Source organism: Anolis carolinensis, unplaced genomic scaffold (genome assembly GCF_035594765.1).
Source record: "Anolis carolinensis isolate JA03-04 unplaced genomic scaffold, rAnoCar3.1.pri scaffold_9, whole genome shotgun sequence".
In the NCBI taxonomy this organism is placed as follows: domain Eukaryota; kingdom Metazoa; phylum Chordata; class Lepidosauria; order Squamata; family Dactyloidae; genus Anolis; species Anolis carolinensis.
Window position 1 is genome coordinate 1,070,451 of NW_026943820.1, and position 13,694 is coordinate 1,084,144.

Consider the following 13,694-nt stretch of genomic DNA (forward strand, 5'->3'; position numbering starts at 1 on the left):
CCAGAAGTCATTTCCCTTGGAAACGGAGAGCGGCGCAGCTCTTGAAAACCGATCCGTCCAGGTATTTCGGCCGCTCCGAGTAGGTCTGAGCCAGGAATTTGGACACTCCTACGCACACCTGTTGCAGGTTGCAGGCGTGGCGTCAGGTAACAGCCACCTGGCCGGCACCCAGGCTCACTGCATCCTCAACAGGTAAGGGAATGTGAGCCTCGGCCGGGAAGAGCTGGACGGAGAAGGGTCTTGCAGCAGATCTCCCCGTGCAGCCCAGATGGGAGCCAAGCACGTCTTCTCCAGGCTCTTCCGAAATAGTTTCTGGAAATACCAGCCGGTGGGGAGCAAGGAGGCCGAGGAAGAAGCGGTAAGGAACATATTGCAGCCTCACTGGCCTCTTACGTCTGCTATGATCTGCCTACTTGCACTGCCAGGGTTCACTGCGATGGAATCTGAGGGTCTGGAGTAGGGTGAGGCACCAGCAGCACTCTTTGGCATCTGAAAGTCTAAAGGCCATCTGAAACTAATAAAATAATAATAATAATAATAATAATCCAAGCTCTTGGGAAGAGGCCAATATTCAGAGACAAAGCTCAGACACTTGGAACTAATGTGCATGTGAGTTGTTATGTACATGCAAATATAATAATAATAATAATAATAATAATAATAATAATCCAAGCTCTTGGGAAGAGGCCAATATTCAGAGACAAAGCTCAGACACTTGGAACTAATGTGCATGTGAGTTGTTATGTACATGCAAATATAAAAATAATAATAATAATAATAATCCAAGCTCTTGGGAAGAGGCCAATATTCAGAGACGAAGCTCAGACACTTGGAACTAATGTGCATGTGAGTTGTTATGTACATGCAAATATAATAATAATAATAATAATAATAATAATAATAATAATAATAATAATAATCCAAGCTCTTGGGAAGAGGCCAATATTCAGAGACAAAGCTCAGACACTTGGAACTAATGTGCATGTGAGTTGTTATGTACATGCAAATATAAAAATAATAATAATAATAATAATCCAAGCCCTTGGGAAGAGGCCAATATTCAGAGATGAAGCCCAGACACTTGGAACTAAGGTGCATTTGCATTGTTATGTACATGCAAATATAAGAATAATAATAATAATAATAATAATAATAATAATAATAATAATAATAATCCAAGCCCTTGGGAAGAGGCCAATATTCAGAGACGAAGCCCAGACACTTGGAACTAAGGTGCATTTGCATTGTTATGAACATGCAAATATAATAATAATAATAATAATAATCCAAGCCCTTGGGAAGAGGCCAATAATCAGAGACGAAGCCCAGACACTTGGAACTATGGTGCATGTGAGTTGTTATGTACATGCAAATATAATAATAATAATAATAATAATAATAATAATAATAATAATAATATCTTTAATATCCTAGGAAACCTTTACCTTTACATATATATATATGTATATAATATTGTATAATCATCATCATCATCATCATCATCAAATAATACCTCTAATATCCTAGGCCCTTGAGAAGATCCCAATATCCAGAGATGAATCCCAGACACTTGGACCTCGTAACATGTGTGCTGTGATGTGATGTACATAGAAAATAATAATAATAATAATAATAATAATAATAATAATAAATTATAATAATATATTATAATATAATACCACCATCATCATAATCTAATAATAATAATAATAATAATAATAATAATAATAATGATGATGATGATAATAATAATAATGATAATATCCTAGGCCCTTCGAAAGAGCCCGATATTCAGTGACGAAGCCCAGACACTTGGACCTAAGGTGCATGTGTGCTGTGATGTTATGTACATGTAAATAAAATTATATATATTTACATATATACACACACACACACATATACAGTAGAGTCTCACTTATCCAACACTCGCTTATCCAACGTTCTGGATTATCCAACGCATTTTTGTAGTCAATGTTTTCAGTATATCGTGATATTTTGGTGCTAAATTCATAAATACAGTAATTACTACATAGCATTACTGCGTATTGAACTACTTTTTCTGCCAAATTTGTTGTCTAACAAGAAGTTTGGGCGCTTCATTTGTAAAATCATAACCTAATTTGATGTTTAATAAGCTTTTCCTTAATGCCTCCTTATTATCCAACATATTCGCTTATCCAACATTCTGCCGGCCCGTTTATGTTGGATAAGTGAGACTCTACTGTATATAATGATGATAATAATAATAATGATAATAATAATAATCTAATAATACCTTTAATACCCTAGACCCTTGGGAAGAGCCCGATATTCAGAGATGAATCTCAGACACCTGGACCTAAGGTGCCTGTGTATATTACTATTATTATATTACTATTATTATTTTATTTACATGTACATAACACAGCGTTATGTACATGTAAATAAAATAATAATAGTAATATAATAATATAATATATCCTAATCATAATACGTCTAATATCCCAGGCCCTTGGGAAAGGATCTTTGCATCCCTCTTCCAGGGTTGTATCTAACTAGAGGAAGGAACTTATTTCAAGCTGGAATTATGGATTCCCATTTCAGGGCACAGGGTGCAGTGCAATTAGATGGTGGGATTTGTAGTTTGACAAGGCCTTGAGAATTCTCACCGAAACTACAAATCCCACCATCCCATTGCATGTCAAACTGCATTTGTCCTATAGTGCAGATGCATCCTGAGTATGTGAGAAAAGGGCGTTTTCGGAGCCGAAGGATCCCATTTCCTCGCTCTATTGTAGCGTATACGATCCGCATGGCTGCAAATCTTCCCTTTCTTCCCTTTCCATGCCTTTTCTTATATAAACTGGATTATAAAGCGATTCGCACGGAGGTGGTGCCAGATGTGGATTATGATTTCGTCCCGAGTTCCTGGTAGGACTGCCAGTTCTTGAAACCAGACTTGATGGGAACGGGATGGGGATTTTTGAGAAGAGGATAACCAAGAGGATAGCCTTTAAAGTTCAGGGTAAAACCTGGAACGGATTCACGATCCCACTGACTTGGAGCCTAGCAGTCTTGGGGTGTTGCTGCAATAAATCCGCTCTGGGTTTTAGTGTGAACTTGAAGAAAGTGAACCTCTTTTGGGGAAAAGGTTCAGCAGTATCTCAAGCAAAGCCTTTTAAGTTCAGGGTAAAACCTGGGATGGATTCACGATCCCACTGACTTGGAGCCTAGCAGTCTTGGGGTGTTGCTGCAATGAATCCGCTCTGGGTTTTAGTGTGAACTTGAAGAAAGTGAACCTCTTTTTGGGAAAAGGTTCAGCAGTATCTCAAGCAAAGCCTTTTAAGTTCAGGGTAAAACCTGGAACGGATTCACGATCCCATTGACTTGGAGTCTACTAGTTTTGGGGTGGATCTACACCAAGTTGGGCCGTCCGGGTGTTTTGGACTCCAACTCCCACCATTCCTGGCCTCAGGCCCTTTCCTTTTCCCCCTCCGCCGCTTAAGCGGCGGAGGGGGAAAAGGAAAGGGCCTGAGGCCAGGAATGGTGGGAGTTGGAGTCCAAAACACCCGGACGGCCCAAGCCTGGTGTAGACGTAACCCTAAGTCTTCTACATCCTGCCAACTCAGTTTCCTTAAAGGAATGCCTTTTATTTCCCGCTAAGCATGAGTTTGTATTATGCTTAGCTTACATTACAGAAGGACAAAGGTTAGCTGCCACTCGCTTCCGAATGCAAACACAACACTCACACTTATTGAGTTTCCTTCTCCTTGTTTGTCAATGGCATTGGTTCAACCATCATTCAAAAGCCTTTTTCTGGGAGGGAATTAACCCACAGAAATGATGATGATCATAATGATGATGATGATGGAAATTAACCTGCAGAAATAATAATAATAATAATAATAATAATAATAATAATAATAATAATAACCTGTGATCCAAGACAACAGCCAGCAGAGTGTCTGCTGTGGACTCATCTTGTTGTGTTTCAAATAATAATAATAATAATAATAATAATAATAATACAATCCAATACAACAGCCAGCAGAGTGTCTGCTGTGGACTCATCTTGTTGTGTTTCAAATAACAATAATAATAATGATGATGATGATGGGGGAATTAACCCACAAAAATATTAATAATGATGATGATGCTGATGATGATGGGGGGGAATTAACCCACAGAAATAATAATAATAATAATAATAATAATAATAATAATAATGATGATGATGATGGACATTATTATTATTATTATTATTATTATTATTATTATTATTATTATTATTATTAGTGGGGGGATTATAATATATTAATAATAATAATAATAATAATAATAATAATAATAATAATAATAATAATGATGAGGGGAATTAATCCACAGAAGAAATAGTAGTAATAGTAGTAATAATAATAATAATAATAATAATAATAATAATAGGAGAAATTAACCCACAGAAATAATAATAATAATAATAATAATAATAATAATAATGGGAATTAACCCACAGAAGAAATAATAGTAATAATAATGATGATGATGACGATGATGGGAATTAACCCACAGAAATAATAATAATAATAATAATAATAATAATAATAATAATAATAATAATAACAATAACTCGCTCGTTGTCATCATTGCATAGCAAAACATCTTACAGTTACATTACACGTTGTAGACCGATGAAGAATCGGGGCTGAAACCGGCCGAAGAGGAGAAAGAAGTGGCCGCTTTGCCCCCCAAAGAAGCTTGCAAATGCCACACCGAAGAGCTGGCCAAAATCTTGCAGGTAAGAGCCGCAATCCACCTGGGGATTATAACAACAACAACAACAAACTCCACCAGTGTTCAAATTTGGGCATATTGAGTATTTTCACCAAGTTTGGTCCAGATCCATCCTTGTTTGGAGTCCACAGTTCTCTCTGGATGTAGGTGAACTACAACTCCCAAAATCAAGCTCAATGCCTATCAAAACCTTCCAGTATTTTTTGTTGGGAATTGTGTGCCAAGTTTGGTTCAATTCCATCTCTGGTCGAGTTCAGAATGCTCTTTGATGGTAGGTGAACTATAAATCCCAGCAACTGCAACTCCCAAATGCCAAGGTATATTTTCCCCAAACTCCACCAGTGTTCACATTTGGACATATTGAGTATTTGTGCCACGTTTGGTCCAGATCCATCACTGATTGAGTCTACAGTTCTCTCCGGATGTAGGTGAACTACAACTCCCAAAATCAAGCTCAATGCCTATCAAAACCTTCCAGTATTTTCTGTTGGGAGTTCTGTGTGCCAAGTTTGGTTCAATTCCATCGCTAATGGAGTCCAGAATGCTCTTTGATGGTAGGCGAACTATAAATCCCAGCAACTAGCCTTTCCTGGCCGTGACCGACGCTTGTGTCCTCCTCTCCGTTTAGGTGGATTTGCAAAAGGGACTTTCCGAGGTCTCGGTGCTCCAGCGCCGGATAAAACACGGCTGGAACGAATTTGTGGTGGACAAGACGGAGCCGATATGGAAGAAATACCTCGATCAGGTAAAAGAGCGGCTTCTATTCCATCAGAGGAGCAAAAAAATAATAATAATTAAGGGATTTATTTTTAAAAGCACAAGACGGGTAACTCACCAGGAAGTCTTCCTGCTCGTTGAGTATAAAAATTAATGGGAGATGGTAATCTAATCTTTCCCAACATTGGCTCAACCTGTTTCCAAGCACTTCGAGATCAATCTGTGCCATAGTGGCTGGAGAATGAATGGAATTTTAAACTTCCAGGGAATCCTGGGAGTTGTAGTTTGGTGTGGGTATCAGCACTCTTGGGCAGAGAAGGCCTTGTCAAACTACAACTCCCTGGAAGTTGTAATTTGATGCGGGTATCAGCACTCTTTGGCAAACTACAACTCCCAGGATTCGATAGCACATTCATTCTAGCGTAGTTTCATACAGGCATCAGTACTCTTTGGCAAACTACAACTCCCAGGATTCAATAACACATTCATTCTAGCGTAGTTTCATGCGAGTATCAGCACACTTTGGCAAACTACAACTCCTAGGATTCGATAGCACATTCTACTCTTCGGCAAACTACAACTCCCAGGATTCGATAGCACATTCATTCTACCGTAGTTTCATACAGGCATCAGTACTCTTTGGCAAACTACAACTCCCAGGATTCGATAGCACATTCATTCTACAATAGTTTGACGCAGGTATCAGTACTCTTTGGCAAACTATAACTCCCATGATTCAATAGCACATTCATTCTACCGTAGTTTGATGCGGGTATCGGCACTCTTTGGCAAACTACGACTCCCAGGATTCGATAGCACATTCATTCTACAATAGTTTGACGCAGGTATCGGCACTCTTTGGCAAACTACAACTCCCAGGATTCGATAGCACATTCATTCTACAATAGTTTGACGCAGGTATCAGTACTCTTTGGCAAACTATAACTCCCAGGATTCGATAGCACATTCATTCTACAATAGTTTGACGTAGGTATCAGTACTCTTTGGCAAACTATAACTCCCAGGATTCGATAGCACATTCATTCTACAATAGTTTGACGCAGGTATCAGTACTCTTTGGCAAACTATAACTCCCAGGATTCGATAGCACATTCATTCTACAATAGTTTGACGCAGGTATCAGTACTCTTTGGCAAACTATAACTCCCAGGATTCGATAGCACATTCATTCTACAATAGTTTGACGCAGGTATCAGTACTCTTTGGCAAACTATAACTCCCAGGATTCGATAGCACATTCATTCTACCGTAGTTTGATGCGGGTATCGGCACTCTTTGGCAAACTACAACTCCCAGGATTCGATAGCACATTCATTCTGCCGTGGAGATGTGCGCTTTGCGCCGACTTAAACGTGCCAAACAACAAAGCCCATCACGCTGCATCAATTTTTGTCCCTTCCTTTCAGTTCAAGAACCCATTGATCCTTCTGCTGCTGGCTTCCGCTGTAGTTAGCGTGGTTACTAAAGAGTATGAAGACGCCGTGAGTATCGCCGTGGTAAGTTATCTCTTTAGTAAGGACCCGTGATGCTAAAATCACTGGTAGTGAATTGATCATTTCCATGCCGGTCGGAAGATCCATCCGTACCGGGTTTTAGTCCGAAGTTTAAAAGACTTATCCAAATTCTTACATCCTTTCACACCGGGTTTTAGTCCGAAGAGTTATGTAAGTCCTTAAATCCTTTCTGCTGAACTTGGCAGGGGTTCAGCACCTTGGAGAGCTCCTATACAGTCCAGACTAAGGGCGCATCTACTCTGCAGATTTAATGCAGTTTAGCACCACTTTGACTGCCAAACTGGTGCCAAACTGCATTAATTCTACAGTGCAGATGCAGCCCATACAGTACTGTATCCAGCGATAGTAATTTACATGGAAATCTGATCATTCTAAATGGTTTTAACTTCTTCTAAACTGTCCTGCTTTGCGATCGAATTGCTTTTAACATTTGCATTACTTTTATTGTTCCAGTCAATCAATTCCACACCACTCTTATTTATTAACTGTTTTAATAAATGCATTCATGGTGTTTCACTGCAATGCAAACCTAATAAAATAATCATATTGTGATATACTTACCTGTCACTTCTGTCTCCCTTTCCTCCACCAGGCTGTCATTATTGTGGTCACTGTGGCCTTCATACAGGTAAATGCTTTTTTTCTGACCACCTTAGATGATTGATACTAATAAGAAAAATACTGAATGGATTGGACACAATGATGCATTCTTTGTCTTCCTCGCAGGAACACCGCTCTGAGAAATCCCTGGAAGAACTCAACAAGTTGGTGCCTCCCGAATGTAACTGGTAAGTGACTGGCAAATAGGATACTTATAGTTGAGCATTCAGCTCACAGCAGGCAGAGCGTGAAGTGCCATGTGGCAAATAGAATACTTATAGCTGAACATTCAGCTCACAGCAGGCAAAGCATGAAGTGCCATGGGGCAAACAGGATACTTGTAGTTGAGCATTCAGCTCACAGCAGGCAAAGCATGAAGTGCCATGTGGCAAACAGGATACTTGTAGTTGAGCATTCAGCTCACAGCAGGCAAAGCATGAAGTGCCATGTGGCAAATAGGATACTTATAGTTGAGCATTCAGCTCACAGCAGGCAGAGCGTGAAGTGCCATGTGGCAAATAGAATACTTATAGCTGAACATTCAGCTCACAGCAGGCAAAGCATGAAGTGCCATGGGGCAAACAGGATACTTATAGTTGAGCATTCAGCTCACAGTAAGCAGAGCGTGAAGTGCCATGTGGCAAACAGGATACTTGTAGTTGAGCATTCAGCTCACAGCAGGCAGAGCATGAAGTGCCATGTGGCAAATAGGATACTTATAGTTGAGCATTCAGCTCACAGCAGGCAGAGCGTGAAGTGCCATGGGGCAAACAGGATACTTATAGTTGAGCATTCAGCTCACAGCAGGCAGAGCGTGAAGTGCCATGGGGTAAGCAGGATACTTATAGTTGAGCATTCAGCTCACAGTAAGCAGAGCACGAAGTGCCATTTGGCAAACAGGATACTTATAGTTGAGCATTCAGCTCAACCCTTGTGCCAAAAAGACTGCTGACTATCAGGTCGGCTGTTCGAATCTGGGGAGAGTGGGTGAGCTCACCTCTGTCAGCTCCAGCTCCCCATGCGGTGACATGAGAGGAGCCTCCTACCCGGAATGGTAAAACATCAAACATCCGGACGTCCCCTGGGCAACGTCTTTGCAGACAGTCAATTCTCTCTCACCAGAAGTGACTTGCAGTTTCTCAAGTCACTCCTGACTCCACTTCTTCAGTACGTCCCTTCAGTTCCACACCACCACCCACTTAACCCTTCAGCAGGTGTGTGACCACATGTCCATTAGAACGGTATTTTCCACCCGTTTTACACAATAGGGTTACAGCCAATGTATTCCTGTCTAAAAATGCATTCCTGTCTAAAAATGCATTAACATAATTTTCAATATTTTGTTTAATCTCTCTCTGAAAATGCAGCCTGCGGGAAGGGAAGTTGCAGCACTTTCTTGCTCGGGAATTGGTGCCAGGAGACGTCGTGTGCCTTTCCATGGGAGACAGGGTTCCTGCAGACTTAAGGCTCATTGAGGTAACAGACAACTTGATACAAATGCAATATATGACTTCGTGCTTCTTACCTTTTAGGATTTGGAAACCTGGAGTGGACAATTGGAGTGTAGACCTTCCATTATCCATGTGCATTCACTTGTTGATGTAGACCTTTTCTTGATGTCCACCTCACATTCTTGGAAGTGTCTTGAGTTCCAGCTAGAGAAACAACAATGCCAGTAATTATTTCTCAGCTTTGGTTCTTTAAAGAAAGAAAGGACTATTGAAATGACGAAGGGATGGTGGGAACGAATTAATCTTTGCCTTTCCTAGGTGACGGATCTCTTGGTGGACGAGTCCAGTTTTACGGGAGAAGCAGAACCCTGTAGTAAGAACGACAACATCTTAGCAGAGCCTGGGGACATGATGACCCTCAGCAACGTGGCCTTCATGGGAACTCTCGTGCGATACGGCAAAGGGAAAGTGAGTAGCACATGTCATCCTTCTATGGGTCAAGTGTTTAGAGAAGTCCTGGACATTATCAACTTGGATGTTTCGGTTTTGCACAATGCAGAGTTCTTTCTAGCAACAAGACTCCAAAATCCAGGACCTACCTAGAAACATATTAGGTGGGTTCCTATGACGTTTAGGACCTGAACTGGACATTTATCAGGTTCTATAGACAGATCCATATGGAGTCAACTTTGTTAATGAAAGGGGGGTTGGATTAGATAGATAGATATCTCAGAACCTCCTATGCAGAAAGATCGGTCATCCAAATAGGACCTTCTTCAAGTTCTGGATGGACTATTGAATTCTGTATGAGAACACTCCCATCTGTAGTGCAATGTTCTACCTAAAACTTGGAGAAGTTCCTTTTGGAGTTATTGATTATGGATAGGAATGTCCGTGATGTATCTTTATAGGACATGGACTCTGTCACCGAAGATGGGAAAAGCCTATATATATGTTGGTGTATTTTGGTGTAAGAGTGAAATGTTGAATCAAGTGTTTTGCTGTTGGGTTTTTGCAACTGCTGCAACTTTCCAGCAGCACACGTGTTAATGGCAGGCCAGCTTGAATGATAGCCTGCCTAGCCAATAGGTCAAGCCTTCCGGTCTCAGAAATGCAGACAGGATGTTCATCATTCTGCTATAGAATGTGGGAGTTGTCGACAAATGAGCTTCACAGATGATCGGCAAAGAGAGAGGACATGCTTTGCCTCGTTAGGGAAGCATGGGTCCTATGAGCGATGGACTTTGTAGTTGTATATAGTTTGTATATAATAAAACCTTGGAACCACTGTGATCAGCTGAATTACGACTGTGGTGTCATTTGTCGGTGCTGCTTAGCCAGATGCTTAAGCAGTCTGATGGAGGATGGATTGGTGAGAGGCCTGACCCAACAATAAATCAGGGTGGTTCGGAGCTAATTAACCCCCCCCCCCCCCCACAATATACCTCTATCTATGTACAATTGTCTGTCTTGTCAGTGTATAAGGATCTGGAGTAAGAATCAAAGGAAGAATTGAACCTTGTGTGTCTTTCTTTTCCTGCCTTCTTCTTCTTACTCAGGGCGTTGTCATCGGAACGGGTGAAAATTCACAGTTTGGAGAAGTGTTCAAAATGATGCAAGAAGAAGAGGTAAGGAAGGAGTGTCGGGAAAGAGCTTGGGTCCTGCAACTCAACCTGCTAAGATCTACATAACAAGTAACAAAATATCCATATCAAAGACAGCTAGAGTGGCTGGTAGAAGTTTGCCCATGACTGCTATATAAGGGGAATGAAAGAATCCCTCTTTCTCTCTCCTGTGCAACTCAGTGCGAGTATCAGCCCTCTGGGTGTTTTCGACTTCAACTCCTACCGTTCCTAACAGCTAGGGATTTCACAGAGAGACCATATTAATTAAATCCATGTATATTAATCAAATCCACAAAAAAATTAAGCCTGTAAATGTGGAGGGTCAACTGTAATGTAGTATCTTCTAACGCAGGCATGGGCAACTTGGGTCCTCCAGGTGTTTTGGACTTTAACTCCCCCAATTCCTAACAGCTGGTAGGAGTAATCCTAGGAATAATAATAATAATAATAATATTCTGTATTAAAACGTCTTTTTCTTCCTTCCTTTCTTTGCCTCTCTTCCCTCTCCCTTTCTTTTATTTCCTTGGATTATTTACTCAAGACCCCCAAGACGCCACTCCAGAAAAACATGGATAAATTGGGGAAGCAGCTCACTCTTGTTTCCTTTGGCATCATTGGTGAGTTTAACCAATGGGGAGCAATGATATAGATGATGATGGTGGTGGTAGTGGTGATGATGGTGATGGTGGTGATGGTGGTGTTGGTGGTATGGTGGTGTTGGTGTTGGTGGTGATGGTGATGATATTGATATTAATGGTCATGATCATTAATCAAACCTACCTGAATCATATCAGAGGAGTTGTTCACCGGTTCAGGACCATGTTGGTGAACGCAAGGCGGCTTTCTCTGTCTTTCAAGGTCTGCTCATGCTGATTGGTTGGCTGCAAGGGAAACATCTTCTGAGCATGTTCACCATCGGAGTGAGGTAAGACTGTGGAAGACATGTTTATTAATGTAGTATGTGGAGATCTATGAGTCATCACTCATTGAGTTGGCCAAAATATGCTGGCCTATGTGATGGAAATGGGGAAGGTATTGGCCATAGGTTGGGTGGCCTCAATGGATGACCCTTTTCATGTCTCCCTTTCCATAATCTCTCTCAAATACTTGGCTCATCCAACATCTGGGTGGGAGCAAACATATTTTCAAACATATTTTACAAAATGTGGAGGTTTCCCTTTCTATGTATTTTGAGACCTGCAAACATCTCTCATAATGGGTAAAATAGGCTAAAATATAGGAAGTGCATTCCAGAAGAAGACTTTCAGGCAGTAAACATCTTATCAGGGTTTCTCAATACTCAATCATCATGTTTTTCAGCCACTTCCCCAATAGTTTTGAATATTCCTCCGACCTCTACATGCCACCTGTGCCATAGATATGCAGGCATCCTCTATCTATGTGATGTAGCTGGCCTTTGGGTCATAGGTTCTCCATCTTTAGTATGGGCAAGACTGAGCAGATAAGTACCTGGATGACTCAATATAAGGAAATGTCCCATTTATGTTGTAAAACGTGTAGTCATTGGGATATATAACTTAACTACACATACGTAAATCAAGCTGGTTTGGCCGCATACCACATTTAATGGGTTTGGCTCAGCGCCAGAAAAATCGCTTTGCATCCAGAGAAAGTCCTGAGGTCAGTTCATGTCATCTTTAGCTGATCTGAAGGCGCCTCAACCTGAGAACTTGGGAGATTGTCATCCATCGAAGCTTCAACTTGAGATCTTGGGAGACTGTTATCCATTGAGGTTTCAGCCTAAGAATTTGGGAGACTGTCATCCATCGAGGCCTCATCCTGAGAACTTAAGAGACTGTCATCCATCGAGGCCTCATCCTGAGAACTTAAGAGACTGTCATCCATCGAGGCCTCATCCTGAGAACTTGGGAGACTGTCAATCATTGAGGCCTCAACCTGAGAACTTGAGAGACTGTCATCCATTGAGGTCTCAACCTGAGAACTTGAGAGACTGTCATCCATTGAGGTCTCAACCTGAGAACTTGAGAGACTGTCATCCATTGAGGTCTCAACCTGAGAACTTGAGAGACTGTCATCCATTGAGGTCTCAACCTGAGAACTTGAGAGACTGTCATCCATTGAGGTCTCAACCTGAGAACTTGAGAGACTGTCATCCATCAAGGCCTCATCCTGAGGATTTGGGAGACTGTCATCCTTCAAGGCCTCATCCTGAGAACTTGAGATTGTCATCCATTGAGATCTCAACCTGAGAACTTGGGAGACTATCATCCATCGGGGCCTCAACCTGAGAACTTGGGAGACTGTCATCCATCGAGGCCTCAACCTGAGAACTTGGGAAATTGTCATCCACTGAGGCCTCAACCTGAGAATTTGGGAGACCGTCATCCATTGAGGCCTCAACCTGAGAACTTGGGAGACTGTCATGAATTGGGGCAGAAACTATTGGACTAAACAGCGAAATAATCCAACCCGATCAAAACCAACTCTTGTTTCCTATGTATAGCATTGTTACACATGTAGTTCATGATCCTAGATCGAACTGACATGGAAAATTTATGGTTTGGGGAGCTCAAGGGACATCTAAGCAGCATCTGTGTGTCTATATCTGGAAGAACAATGGAGAAGACATCTTAGGTGCCTTCTAAAGGTCCTCCAGATGTTCTGGAGGTGACACTATTTTATTCATGGAGCTGTAATGTGTTGGGTCCTCCAAGCAATTCTATGGCATGCTTTCCCCCAAAGTTATCATGAAGATACCTTGAGGAACGTTGTAAACGTAGCTCTAGGATATGCTGGGACCAGATGTCTGGTAATTTAATGGCTTTTGGTCACATCTGTAGTTCCTAGTAACCACAGTTCAGTCAAGAGCATATCCAACATGGATGACGGTCCTTTAAGAGTGCCATGCTGGCCTCTCCAAACAGCCCAAATAATAGTTGCCATCAGGATCCAGGATTTCCCTTGAATGTCAAGGAGGGTTATAAATAGCTCGCCTACCTGGCGGCACGGTAGAC

General features: G+C 41.3%; 2 protein-coding genes across 4 annotated transcripts in view; one reads left to right on the forward strand and one right to left on the reverse strand.

Annotated features, from left to right (window-relative positions):
* Positions 1 to 13,694, reverse strand: part of kcng4 (potassium voltage-gated channel modifier subfamily G member 4) — a 383,395-nt gene that overhangs the window by 52,142 nt on the left and 317,559 nt on the right. The window lies entirely within an intron of this gene.
* atp2c2 (ATPase secretory pathway Ca2+ transporting 2) overlaps positions 1 to 13,694 on the forward strand; it is a 25,883-nt gene continuing 12,189 nt past the window's right edge. Inside the window, exons 1-11 of one of the 3 annotated variants that reach the window (XM_062961813.1) lie at positions 1 to 358; positions 4,664 to 4,774; positions 5,399 to 5,515; positions 6,915 to 7,004; positions 7,615 to 7,650; positions 7,749 to 7,810; positions 8,990 to 9,098; positions 9,392 to 9,541; positions 10,633 to 10,701; positions 11,240 to 11,315; positions 11,557 to 11,623. In XM_062961813.1, coding sequence (XP_062817883.1) covers positions 269 to 358; positions 4,664 to 4,774; positions 5,399 to 5,515; positions 6,915 to 7,004; positions 7,615 to 7,650; positions 7,749 to 7,810; positions 8,990 to 9,098; positions 9,392 to 9,541; positions 10,633 to 10,701; positions 11,240 to 11,315; positions 11,557 to 11,623 — 977 coding nt within the window. In that variant the 5' untranslated portion in view covers positions 1 to 268. The remainder of the gene's footprint in view (positions 359 to 4,663; positions 4,775 to 5,398; positions 5,516 to 6,914; positions 7,005 to 7,614; positions 7,651 to 7,748; positions 7,811 to 8,989; positions 9,099 to 9,391; positions 9,542 to 10,632; positions 10,702 to 11,239; positions 11,316 to 11,556; positions 11,624 to 13,694) is intronic. The other 2 variants (XR_010000582.1, XM_062961812.1) reach the window with 2 other exon arrangements.